Here is a 13214-nt window from a genome sequence, read left to right on the forward strand (position 1 = left end):
TAACGAAAAAAAATAAAAACAAAAAAACAAAAAAACAAAAAAACAAAAACAAAACGAGGACAACGATGAATAAAAGCAAAAAAGATTCACCCCGGGAACTGAGTTCAACCGTACGCCAGCCTCTATTTTATGAATGAAATCTGTCGCGTCAGGTGTCCGCTTTTGTTATCTGCAGGTATATTCGCAGATATCGACGTGACACACGTGTCAGTTTAACAATAAACCTTTTCTATCGCCGCTGCTGCTGGTGCTGCCGCAATAACTATAACCACATTGTTAAAAGCTCCTCGCGTATCATTTCGCGTGCGGTTGTGTAACTTTCGCTCTATACGCACCGCCTACTTTATTTACATACGTTTCGACAGCTAGATAAGAGAAGTAATAAGAGATTGCAAATGAAATAAAATTCTTATAACCGAACAATTACCGTAATCGTATAGGTAAATTTAACCACGAAATATCAAGGCGAATAAATTTTTAAATTCCCTCTTCACTCCCCCGTCGCTCGGGATGAAACACATTTCGTTATTGCGTGCGCTATAAGCAGTTTGAGATTTATTACGGAACATCATTTTTCCTTCGTCGAAAAAACGTCTCAATTTCTCTCGTCGCGCTGACGATGATCGAAGAAAAAAAAATAAATAAATAAATCTTGTGAGCAAACAAAAGAAAAAAAAAAAAAAGTTAAAAGCACACGGAGTTTAACATTTTATTCCTGCGCCATGAAATCATATCAATAGAAGAGGAAAATGTGAATTTAAAATCCCAAACTTTTTACTCGAGTTTCGATTCACCCCCCCGCATTATAATTTATTGGACAAGCGTTGCTATAACCTATGTATGCATAATGTGGGGAGGATCGAGGGCGTGTCGCGCGGGGGAGACTCAAATTTTTTTTTTTTTTCGCTCTCTCTTTTCAATTTTTTTTTATATTCGTACGAGCTACTTTTCTTACCTCGTGATAATATCATCTCATTATTAAGAGAGTCACTTGCTCGGCAGCTCGCGGGATGGCCTGCAGGATCACGTGGCTGGGGTGAGGGGCGGCGGTCTCTCAGTTTTGCAATATTAAAAGTGATGACGTCGAGCTACAGAGAGAAAGATTTTGCTGGTTTGCAGCTTTTTTCCCCCCTGCCCACACTATTCCTTGTCGCACTCTCCTCGTTTTTTTTTATTATTTTCTATACTTTCTTCCCACCTCTCTTCGCTATCTTCACACTTCACGGCACAAAACGGACCTTTCCCTGCCGGTTTTAATTCATCGGTACCAGCATTGTTTGAGTCTTGCCGTCTTCAACAAAAGATGTAAGACTGAACGAATAAAAAAGAAAAAAAACAAAAAAAATGAAACTTTTCCTGCGGTTTACTTAGATTTAAAAGATAATTACCTAACACACTCAAAAACGTTTGCACACACACTTAAGGTCGGTTCGTCGATATATCTTCTTACTCCCATCAAAGATACGGAGAGAAAGTACAAGTCGAGTATAATTGGTGTGAGGAATATTTGTTTCTTTTCGATTTTATCGAATTGAATAAACTGTGAGAAATAAAATACAAGGGGGAGAAGGAAGCAATTATTTTGTGAGTAACGTTGAAACGGATCGATTAATAAGCCATTCGTTTGAGGAGACGTAATTGTTTCACTCGAGTATATAACAAGCGTAAAAATTATTCACATCTCTTTGAGTCTCCGGAGCTTGCGGGTTCCGTCCCATTTTTGTTTGAAGTAACCCTCATTTGTCTTCCCCTTTCTCTCTCTCTCTCTCGTTTTCCTACTTCTCCGTCTTGACGAAAATGGCTAATTTTCACTTTCACTCGAACGTTTCACGAAGGTCCCCGTGTCCTTCCCTCTCGCGTTGGGCTGAGAGCAGCTCCGATAGTTTCTCACTTTCGCACCCGTTCCCCCCGCGAACCCCAGCCGAGTATCAGCTGTTTTCGCGCTACTTCGTCAACGGGCGATTGCGAAGTTACGTCAGACAGGCTATCGATTTTCGCTTTATTTTATTCGCCTTCTTTTGATCCGAGTTACTGCGTTGATTAAATTGGAGATGTGCTTCGTAGCCAGAATTTTGTCATCACCGGACAACAGTGTTCGTAGGTCGCGTATCGAGTGTTTTCGTTTCGTTACGCACCTATCGAGTTCAAATTGTTACGGCTACACGTACGCTTCTTTGATATGTTATCGATCAGCTGAACAACATTTTTACGCCTCTGAAACGAGTTGAAATATCGCTAACGAGTGTATTCTTTCGTCCGTAATTTCACAGCTTGTTCCAATATCATAACGTACTGTCGGCGCAACGTAGGTCAAGACATCCTCAAACGAATCTTGATTAGAGCTTCCGACGATCACTTAACGGATGGCGACGTCAAACTAGCCAAATTACGTATTCGAATCGTCGAAATATTCGTCCGGCACAAAGTTCGGCGGAACCCGAAGAGAAAATAAAAAATCGTCTCGGAAAAATCAACCCTCCGAACGAACTTGGATTCTCGATTCTTGCAGCTTCTCTTATTCCGTTTGCGCGAGGACCATGGAAAGCGTCGGAGACACTATAAATAATAAAATGACATCGATCGGACGATCCGTCGATTCAAGGTCGACGTCTACCGGACAGCGACCTTCTGCAGGAAGCTTTTCCAACAACGGTCTCCATCGCGGCACGTCTCAGAGTTCCTTTCTTTTTTGCGAAAAAATCTTCAGAAACATCGCCGCAACGAATTGGAAAAGCTCTTCGTCTCGCGATCGCGGGACGGGTTCCCCAGAATTCGTTTATTTCGATCGAATCTCTCTGCGGCGAGTCGATCGAACCGAAACGGCGAACCGTAGCTTTTCAGGGGTCGACGACTCTCGGCCGCCGATGACGAAGGTTGAATCGGTAACGGACGATCGCGGTGTACGCGCACATGTACGTCCTCGTATGATGCGACGTTATTCAATCTGCGAGGTCGACGCTGCCGCGGTTCGGCGTAACCTGTCGACGGAACGCAGAATCTGCACCTCCGAAGTCCGACGCGAGCGACGATAATATTCACCCGTATCAGAGCTTGCGCTCTGAGCACATCCCCGTACTCGGGAGCGGTCGGTTATCTTCGTTCGACACCCCGGTGAGGCCTCGCCGTGTATCAGGGGTGGTAGCAGGGAAGGTGAAAGCGGAATGGGAAAAGAAACGCGAGGCAAGTGAGGCGAGAATATCCCGGCGGATAGTTCGGAACGGAGAAGAACTCTCCGCGGGTTGGTGCAGCGACTGACAACTGAATTTATAGAAGTCTTGAGGGAGTGGAGCAAACTCCGGCTCCGACGAGAAGCACCACCACTTTGCATCGCGCCTTGAACTCCTCCTTCTAAGGGGTAAGGTCAGCTCGCGAAACCCTCGCCGGATATCCGGAATATACTCCACAAATATACCCACGATACTACCCCTCCGGCTCTACTTATCGCACGACAAGTTCGCCTCCTACACTAGGGGGTATCCATCCTACCTCGATACGCGAACCGTTTCACGTCCATTTAGCTTCGCCGATAACGACCGTCTGTACGCGTATTCGCGAGAGTACCTCGATCCCGATGCCGCGAATTGGACGATTTTAATTGGCCCGATACCGCGACGAAAATACTCGAGTCATTTCTAGAACGAGCGTTTATAGTTTCACGTCGCGCGACGACGATGTTTGTTTTTTTTTTTTTTTTTTTTTTTCTCAACGAGAGTCTACCATTCGTTTGTGCCAATTTGTTTCTGTTGTTTGTTTTTCTTTTTTTTTTCTCCTACTCGTAATTGAGAACGATTGATATTGAACATTTTTTTCTCATTTTTCGCGACGCCTCGGTGTATTAGTATGGTAATTCGGGATGGATTTTTTTTTTTTTTGTTTTTTTTTCATTTTCCGCCAGTCCGCGCGGTGAATTGAAGAATTTTTCGATTGATGCCCCGAATATCCAATTTGCTGAAAAAAAGCTGGTTTATTGATACGGTATCTCTCCGCGTGCGTATAAAGCGGAGTGTCTGTATTGACAAATGCTGCGCGCGAGGAGGGGGGGGGGGGGGGGGGGAATTGATGAAGGTACGTTTTTCACTGCAGTTCAAAATCAGTTACTTGAATTACCCCCCCCCCCCCCCCCCCCCCGATTCGGGATTACGATTTATTGCCACAATCAAAATCTATCGCTCGACGTGCTTCATCGTTGCCGCCGCCACCGCTGCCGCTGTGCTGTTGCAGCAGTTAACCGATGAACCGACCAAACGGGTCAACTGTGAGCTTTATTTCTTACCCAACTTTTAACACAATTAACCGCGGACTCTGAAACCGGAAAAATATCTAAAGTTACGATATGTACATGCGGCTCCTTTTTCCCCCTCCGAAAATTCGGACCGACGTTTTGCCGCGGGGGGGGGGGACATTCGCGTATCGTCCAAAATCGTTTTAAACGATGTCAAAATTTTTGTCCATTCGCCGATTCGACGCGCGACGTGACGAATAAAAATAAAAGAACGCAATCATTTTTTATTTCCGTTTAATGAAATTCCTGCACCCGTCAGATTCGTCGGTTCAAATCAGCGTTGAAATTTTAACGATTTTTTTTTCATCTCCACCGAAAGACGCACTGCTCGTGTGGTATTGAATATGTATGTATACATATATATATATTGTTTTATTCATGTAAACCGTACGTGTATACAGCGTGAACGGAATTCAATTTTCATACAGTCGGAGGCCGGTGGATATCGAAGTTGGCGTTCATTACGTAACAGCTTGAAAATGGTCAGTTGCACCGCACCGCTGTACCAACTAAACAATAGTATTGAAATTGTAGAATTTCAGAATTGCCGGGCCACTCCGTGTCCCGTGACAAATTGCCCGACTATGTAAACGAATACCTCACGTATTCCAAGATCATGTTCACGTTGAAACGTGTTACGGGAGCGACGATCGCGAAAAAAACGAAGCGAACAAATGAATGCAATTGAAGTAATAATGCGCAATGATTCACGAACCTCGTGGTTTCGCGCGGGGCTTAAGCAGCGGGTGCTGGTACGTTAGACGTGTAATCGTTTTGAAATTCTTCGAAAGTTCGAACCGCAGCTTGAAACGTCAGAGAAGCGAACTCTTCAGACCTGATAACCGACCGGAAACAACTTTGAGCGTAAGGTGTATCTCATAAACTCGGAAAGTGAAGCGTCGCGCAACCTTCGCCGTTTCGGTTGTACGGCAAAGTTGGAAACTGAACGGAAACGTCGTCGTTCATCAACGCGACGTCGAACGCGAACCTGAAATTCTGAAAATTGGCGCCGTTCGTCGAACGCGAGTTTCCGATTTGAAATTCTTTATTCTTCGTTTCGTCGCTCGCTTCCCATCACCGTTATTCTCTTCCACAATTTAGATCTCCTCAAGTTCTCTTACTTTTCATTCGGACGTCACGATTGATCGTTTTCGCTACTACCGTCTTACGCATAATTTTAACGTACAGTCTTCGGGCTATCAGGCACGTTGCGAGAATCGACAAAAGCGACACCGCGATCACGAAGCCTATCACATCCAGAAGCAGATATTTGTACAAGGGCATTCCGTGAGCAGGTGTTTTCAACCACGGTGCGCCGCGGTGACGAGCGACGTATTCTATCCAGTAAACCGCCTCGTCCAAAGGTGAAACCAGACGATCCCGAATGACTTCCGACATTTTTTTGGCGGTCGTTCGGTAGCTGGAACGAGAAAAATTAACCTTCGACTGCAGCTTTTTGCGCTTTCGACGCGAAACCAGCCCCCCGTAATTTGTACGCATCGCGTGCGAGGGGGAATGAGGAAAAAATAAGGGTGACTCCGGCGCAAGCGATCGTGATCACTTCATTCGGGTTTTTCTTTCGCCAAACTAAAAAGCACTCGGGCAACGGAGACAAGAGAGAAAGTTTGCGTTTGCGTACCTCGGATCGTGAAGAACCTTCCCGAGTGCCGCTGAAAGAGTTTCCTTGGTGATCTCGGAGTAGCCGAGAACGACCGCGAAACCTTTTTCCTCCAGTAAGGCGGCATTCGTAGGCTGGTCACCGAAAACTGGAATTACCAACATCGGTTTTCCGGCCCAAACAGCCTCGGTCGTACCCAACATACCTCCGTGAGAAATAAATACCCTCACGTTCGGATGGCCTGAAAATGTCGACGGTTTCAGAGCGGGGAAAAATCTGACGTGCGATCACTTATTTCCCCTCCCCTCCCCCCCCCCCCTCCCCCCGCCGCCGCCGCGCCATTTTTTACGTCGGTTTGTTTCTAATTAAAAGTTGTGGAAAAATTTGGCAGAAACTCACTAATTACGTCAAACTGCGGTGACCACTGGACCGTTTTAACGTTAGTCGGAACTCCTTTCGTCTCATTTCCTTCCCACTTCATCAGTACTCGCTGAGGTAACTCCGCGAAAGCGTCGAAAAAAGCTTTCCGTTTGATTACCGACAAACTTTCGGTGCGCAGCGATGAACCCAGGCTAAAGTAAACGACACCGTGTTCCGCGCCGGCTATCCAACTCTCCAGATCCTGAGGATTGAGGTGAAGAACTCGTGAAATTTGGAACGCCGGTCGTCGGTCGTTGATTGCAATTTCAATTGATGGAGAGAAAGAATCGCGAGTACCTGAGGAAGTGGTTTATTTGGCGGTATGTGAACGCCGCCGATTTCCTTTACCCCGGGAACGAGAGGTCTTGCAAAACAGTGTGCGAAATGTGAATTTGATAAAATAACGCTGACGCGACTCGCGATTTCTTCGAGCGGCGGCATTTCCTCGCCAAAATGTTCCCTCGCTATTTCGGTGCAGATTCCGTCGTGGTACCGGTAGAAAATTTTGTACCACAAGGTCAGTGAAAAATTTTCGAGTCTGTCGAAAAAATTCATACGGGTGGATTTCCCCGCTAGCGAATTCGGCACGTAAGATGGATTGTCCGGGTTCGCTATCCTCTCATTTGTCCAAGGGGACGGCGGCGCCGCTCTCAATCCGACGAAGGGTAATTGAGTCTTGTGAACGAATCCGAGGAAGCAATCGGTGTTGAAAATTTCCGTAATCAAAATGTCAAATTTTTCATCGGACTTTATGAGTTTCTGGACATTCGGATGCCGCAATCCTTTGCGACAAACGCTTTCATCCCCGTCGCGTACGAAATCTGCGGAATTCGTCGATCGAGGTTCCAGTTACTCCGTTGAAAATAGTTCAGAATAAAAAAGGGGGGAAAAATGAAGAATCGATTCGATATATTACCCATCATCAAACTGACGTAAGAACGTGACGAAAATGCGTCTATGTCCTTTGAATTGACGGTTCGATTAACAGATTCGTGCATCGTTATGTCGTGATAATTATCCATGGGAATTTCTCTGGGAAAATGACCGAGGACGGTGACGTTGTTGCCACGTCTGGCGAGCTCTTCCAAAACTGGTTCGAAGACCGTCCAATGACTTTTCCCATAATGGGGAAGTAGAGCGAGAATTTTGAATCTTTGACCGCTACAAGTCACCGAAATATCTCGTACATTTACAACACCCAGTAGAATCAAAAGTCGCAGGATCATCTGCAATACATTTGTGCACATAATTATTCACACTCGCGGTAATGTGGAGGGGAAATTTTTTTTTTCTGTTTTGTTTTGTTTTTTTTTTTCTTTTCAACGCAACGCACAAATCACGATGATATCAGCGTACCTCTACAAACTGCGCAATACCAACATCTTTGGAAGTTGTAAGATAAATAGAAAAATAGAATAAAATAAAATAAACGAAAGATTATAATTTCCAAGGCAAGTTTACCTCGCTAACCGTACCCTTTATATTTAAATAATTTACTACGTGCAATTTAGATAGCATCATGGGCTCTGCTGGCAACAATAGCAAGACATATTGCGGTTGCTTGTATGTACAACACGAGCTAAAAATATACGCGTATATATACGCACACACATTAAATTACACGTACATACCTCAACACCGCCGTTATTTCGCGTAATAATATACGTTTTACAACCAGCCACGAAAATCTCGTTATTCAGAACTAGGTATTTATTCTCCGGTAATTACAATTATCTGCGAAACAAAAACAAAAAAAATATACGTATATACCCACGCGTTAAACTCGAACGCATTACGGCGATAATTATCATTTCACAATACCACTTATGTTCCCATTAATTATTTATCCTTGTTATTTTTTTTTTTTTTGTTTTGCTTATTTTTCGGCCTTTCTCCCTTCGAACGATTCAATTGCGCAGATTTCAACTACGCCGTACCGCGTACCGCGAAGTCGATCGACCGAATAGTTTCCACCGTTCTCCCGATTCGTATGGCAACGATATTGTGACCCGTCTCCTTATCTCCAAACTGCAAGAAAGACACGGGGCGCTACGATCGAAGGAGTAACGGTGTTCTCGCGCGAAGAACTCATAACAACAGCTGATCGCTCGTCGCCTACTTGTAATACAACTTACGATCGGTCGTACACAATTATCGATGTTGTTCTCGCAGGGAGATGTTATCACGTTTACGTCCGTCTGCTCCCGCAGCACGGTCGTCTACGCTTAACACTCGCACGGTATATGTACTTTGCTTTCTACAATCTACTTCATTTCGTTGCACTCGTTGAATCACTGCGCCAAGTCATGCGTACACATTCATTCATTCGGGAACGAAAAAAAAGAAGAAGGGCGGCAGGGATGGGAGCACGTTCGTGATAATATTCAAATTAAATCCGAACGGATGGTTTTTATTTTCCTCTATTTTTCCGTTCGCTGTTACTTCGGTCAATCGATGTACGAGTTTTCCGTCTCATATTTCGGTTGATTTTTTTAACGCGCGCGTTTCGTACCTACGGTGAATTAATTTCGCGTAGTCGAATGGTGTCGTATATACATACATACGTATAGGAGTAACACCTTGGAATTCTAGGGATGCACGAAGTAGAAAGTAAGATAGAAGGACAGGGAGGGAGAATCTTTCCCTTCGATTTAAATTGGTATCCAAAGCACGCTCGAGTCACGGAATATTTTTATCAATTTCGCGTATTTCGAGACGCGCGGGGCACAACTTCACACGTGTCTCTATGTATTTTGTATTTATTGTATACGTATGTATATATATATATATATACGTGTTCGCGCGTGTGTTCGATGTGGAAGAATATGTGTTGGAAAAGTTGTCTGCCGCCCTCCTCATCCTTCGTATAAGTTCTGTGTAAAGCATTAAAATAGAAAACCTTTCACGTCGTATTTCTACGGTGGAGGAAACGCCGGGCAAGGCCAGCATTTTCCGATCAGAAAATTTATTCGAAACGCGTTATATCCCAAAGAGTTCCCAAAGAGTAACTCGAAATTTTTTTTCAAATCCTATCAGATGAAATTCAATGCGTTGATAGAACCGAACGCGGGTTAGGCGAGGAAAAAAAAATCTCAATTTACACCCGCGCCACATCCCGTGCAGAAGCGAAATTAAAAATCCAGCGAGTTACGTAGTTCAGCGAATCATTGTTGTTTGTCGATTCGAATAATATTCAACCGACGCATCGCAAAGTGAACGAAAAAAAAACAAAAAAAACCTCTCTCATTTTCACATTTCATTTTACCAGGCAGTTATGAATGCAACTATATTCACAATTTTCTCCTCGCGCCCATTACATCGGAAATGACTCTGTAAAAAAAAAAAGAAAAAAAAAAAAAGAAAAAGAAACACGAATATTAAAAAATTCGTATTCAAGTAGGACGTTTCAAGCAAAGTTTACCGCTCCGTTAAACCTGCAGATATTTTTAACAATACGTTTTTAAATAAGTCACGATATACGAACCGGTTATGTACGCAAAGGTGACCGTAATTTCGTCAATCATATTCACCTGCATATGCATACGCGATAGATATATTTAAACAATCTACGTCCTAACCTAGAGCAGAATTTTGTCGGTGGGAAAAATTTAAGAATGTGCTTCAAAAAAAAAACAGGAGAAAAAATCCAAGGGAGAAAAAAGACTCGGAAAAAAGCAAACGCGCAAGCGGGGGTAAAAGGGCTTGTGTACAGCGAAGAAAAAAAAAAAAGAAGAAATTCTATTTCGCAATACCACCTCAGGGATTTCGGAGCTCGCCAATTCCCGTGGGATTCGCGCATGCAGAAGCAAGTTGCCTAAGCCGGGGGAATATCCGTAGAAGATATTTTACCATGTATGGCTGTTCGATGCCGGTGCAGCTTTATGGGTCGCGGGATTCCGTACCAAGTTGGGATCATTTCCAACTCACGTGGCGGAAAATAATAGGAATTATGAACGGAAAACAAATTAAGCTCAAATAATTTGTCGTTCGAAATTTGAAATCATCAGTCACCCAGACCGATCGCAGGTTTGTACGGATGAAATTTCTAAGCGTAATATCAACGCCCCGGAATTTTGTGAGGGAAAGTTACGTGTATCCCTTGAATTTCCTTTGTGTAACGGTAGCCACGCAATACACGTAGATATATATACATCTGTGTCAGGTAGATCGTAGCAAAACCGCTTAAAAGCACGGGTTTCGAGAAGATATTGAAACTCGGGCGCCATCGCGTGTTCCCGTAGTTCCTGCAGAAGAAGTAAAGAGAAAGGAGCCTCTCCCCCCCCCCCCCCCCCCCCTCTCCCTCATCCGCAATGGTAGGTTGACTCAAAGGCAAACCGCAGACCGCGGTTTTCAGCGTTGAAACTTACATTAGAAACGCATCCAGCACATCCAAGGATGCGGAAGGATCCTTTCTATACGTGCACATATTCCTATAGGTATTGTAAAGAGGGTGGCGGTTCGTAGAGAGATTTGTACCGACGGGATGAAACACCTGCGCATTCGGAAATAGCACGCCCGATTGAACGGAAAATACGATTGGAAAATACGCGCGGTAGGACACACACACACTTCGTCTCGACCCAGGGCGATACACGCATTCATACAGATGTACTACACCCTCTATATTGGCATGACGGCATGGCATATCGACATTTTAAAAGGGTTCGATATATCTATACCTCCCTCTGTACGTACACGTATCCTTTGCATACCTGTAATGTATGTTCCGCAGACTAACGTGCACAGAGCGTTACAACCGCCGTACAAAGAATCACAAATTTCGAATCGATCCTACTCCCGATTCCGCGTATCCGCGATTCCGACCCCCTCCGCGAGGCTCGAGGAACGCCTGTGTGTGTGTGAAAGAAAACAAACAGCGAACCGCGCGACGAAACTTTTTGAAATAATTGCCATTCTTTTTGAGCATTCAATTAATTACTCGCGGAGCAGAGAACTCGCGATCCGGCATGAAAGCCGTCCGGTATCGCTGCAGGCTGCAACCCCTTTGTCAACGAGCGACAGGGGTCGAGCTGTAGTTGCCTCCTGGAAGATGAACAATTTCGCCGAAGACGTTCGCGCGCGGTAAAGTAGAGCGAAGGAGCCGGGACGTGGTTGGATAAAATGTATAACGTCGGCATGGCCCGAAGTCAGGCGCATAAATAGCTCCGCCCGACGCCTTAACGACACCATAAAGTGCTCGAACCCCTGTCCGTATCGCTTCTACGCACACGCCGCTGACCCCGGCGTTGAAATATCGTCGGCTGACCCGGGCCCCGCGTCCACCGACGTCGGGACGGACGTCACGACGCCCGATTCTCCCTTCGCCTGTCCCCGTAGAGTTCGTACGTACGTAGGTTGCGTCGTTTTCAGCAGCGCGACGTCGAATGAAAATCGTCGACGAATTCGCGTACGAGGTGATCCGAGGTAAGAACGCGACTCTCTCTCCTGAGAATATTCCGAGATTTGTTAATTGCGTTTTGCGCGCGTACAACGAGTCGCGTGATGGAGCGTAAAGAACAGACGGGGTTTATCGCCCGTTTATAAATAAGATGGGAGTATTTCACGCGCGTTGTATAACGGAGTAAAGTATCGCGTGACCGGAGATCGCATGTGATTTCAGTTCTCCAGGATGTATGGAGGACGCCGTGGGGATTTTATAGACCGATTTCGTATCACCGAAACAAAAATTAGACTCACTTCGTGACGTCGAGAACTCGCGCGCGGCAGACAATGACTCGGAATATCGAGCCCTGTGAGGCGAGAGGAAAAAATTCCGCTTCTCTCGTTTGCACACCCGTTCTCTCGATCCTCAGCTTTTTCCCCGCCTTGTTCTTCTTTCGTTTCACTTTCTTTATTTCAAACTTTTACAGGGGCGAACTTCGACTCCGAGTTCGACTCCCGCGCACACACGCCTAAACGCGAGGGGGTGGAATTTTTACGCCCGCATATTCCGTTCGTTCCATTCATAAATTTATTCCTTTGTTTTAACAAAAATGTTTTACAAGACTTTCGGCGAGCGGGCTGCGGCAGCGGAGCGAATTCGTTTCTCTGATTCCCAAGATGTAATTGGAAAAGAAGAGAAAAAAGGAAGGTCATAATTGACTGAGAAAATAAATGAACAGGCGGCGTGCATGTACTGAATAAATCTGAAATGACGCAATAAGAGGAGGCAGATAACCGTGAAAGTAGTCGGAATAACATTTGCAGCGATGTTAGGGGACGTGGGTATTCGGTAACGGGGTATATTTTATGTACGTACGTACGGTAACAGTAATAGACCTTGCCCAGTTGGCTGCCGGGACATCTGCAGTTGTTTTACGATGTGCCTCCACTTTCCACTTATTAAATCCCTACTCCGCAGTACAACAAACTGACAGATAGAAGGAAGCGCTCTGTAGTACCGTCGCGGAAGAGGGTGGGGGGGACAAAAAAAAAAAAAAAAAAAAAAAAACACGACTGCCGGGGTGAAGTGAAACGAAACAAAATAAAAAATAATAACAGCAATAATAAAAGCGGGGGAGAAGCTAAACTCCGCACAGAAGGAGTTAATATAACCCTCGCACACCCCCCCCCCCCCCCCTGCCCTCGGCGTCGCGACGTCCCGCAGGTATTCTTTAGTTTTTCGCTTCATCTCGACGCGATGTTAACAGAGCCAACAAAAGAGGGGGAATTAACCGTATTATATTCTTTCGCCGAGATCACGGCACCCTTCCCCTGCACTTTGCGCGTTAACATTCGCCATGATCATTCATTTCTCCGAGAGGTATACCTACGACGCCGTGCGGTTGACTCGAGTGGAAACCGGAGGGCGGGGACGAGGGCAAATAGAATAATATAAGGAAAATGAAAATCGTCGAAATTATCGATCAATATTGCGACAAAGGTCTCGGGTAT

At 45.1% G+C, this 13214-nt stretch overlaps 2 protein-coding genes across 8 annotated transcripts in view; both read right to left on the reverse strand.

The window, feature by feature from the left end:
- The window catches only part of LOC105690400 (chondroitin sulfate N-acetylgalactosaminyltransferase 1), a 63393-nt gene extending 59316 nt beyond the window's left edge, over nt 1-4077 (reverse strand). For 2 of the 6 annotated variants that reach the window (XM_048657532.1, XM_048657531.1), the window contains exon 1: nt 956-4069. The gene's annotated coding sequence lies outside the window, so the exon portion shown is untranslated. Of the gene's footprint in view, nt 1-955 lie in introns of all 6 variants that reach the window. The other 4 variants (XM_048657530.1, XM_048657529.1, XM_048657533.1 and 1 more) reach the window with 4 other exon arrangements.
- A 1232-nt stretch (nt 4078-5309) lies between these two features.
- On the reverse strand, nt 5310-8465 carry LOC105690352 (UDP-glycosyltransferase UGT5-like). 2 transcript variants are annotated; one of them, XM_048657536.1, is made up of 7 exons: nt 8142-8465; nt 7952-8054; nt 7237-7546; nt 6618-7141; nt 6300-6522; nt 5922-6141; nt 5310-5702 (listed from the first exon to the last, which is right to left on the reverse strand). In XM_048657536.1, exons 3-7 carry the CDS (start codon nt 7544-7546, stop codon nt 5390-5392), a joined length of 1590 nt encoding a protein of 529 aa, XP_048513493.1. In that variant the 5' UTR covers nt 7952-8054; nt 8142-8465; the 3' UTR covers nt 5310-5389. The 2 variants fall into 2 exon arrangements, with proteins under 2 accessions (XP_048513493.1, XP_048513494.1); XM_048657537.1 differs by lacking the exons at nt 7952-8054; nt 8142-8465 and adding an exon at nt 7677-7868.
- Nucleotides 8466-13214: the final 4749 nt, after the last annotated feature.

This window comes from Athalia rosae, chromosome 6 (genome assembly GCF_917208135.1).
Source record: "Athalia rosae chromosome 6, iyAthRosa1.1, whole genome shotgun sequence".
In the NCBI taxonomy this organism is placed as follows: Eukaryota; Metazoa; Arthropoda; class Insecta; order Hymenoptera; family Athaliidae; genus Athalia; species Athalia rosae.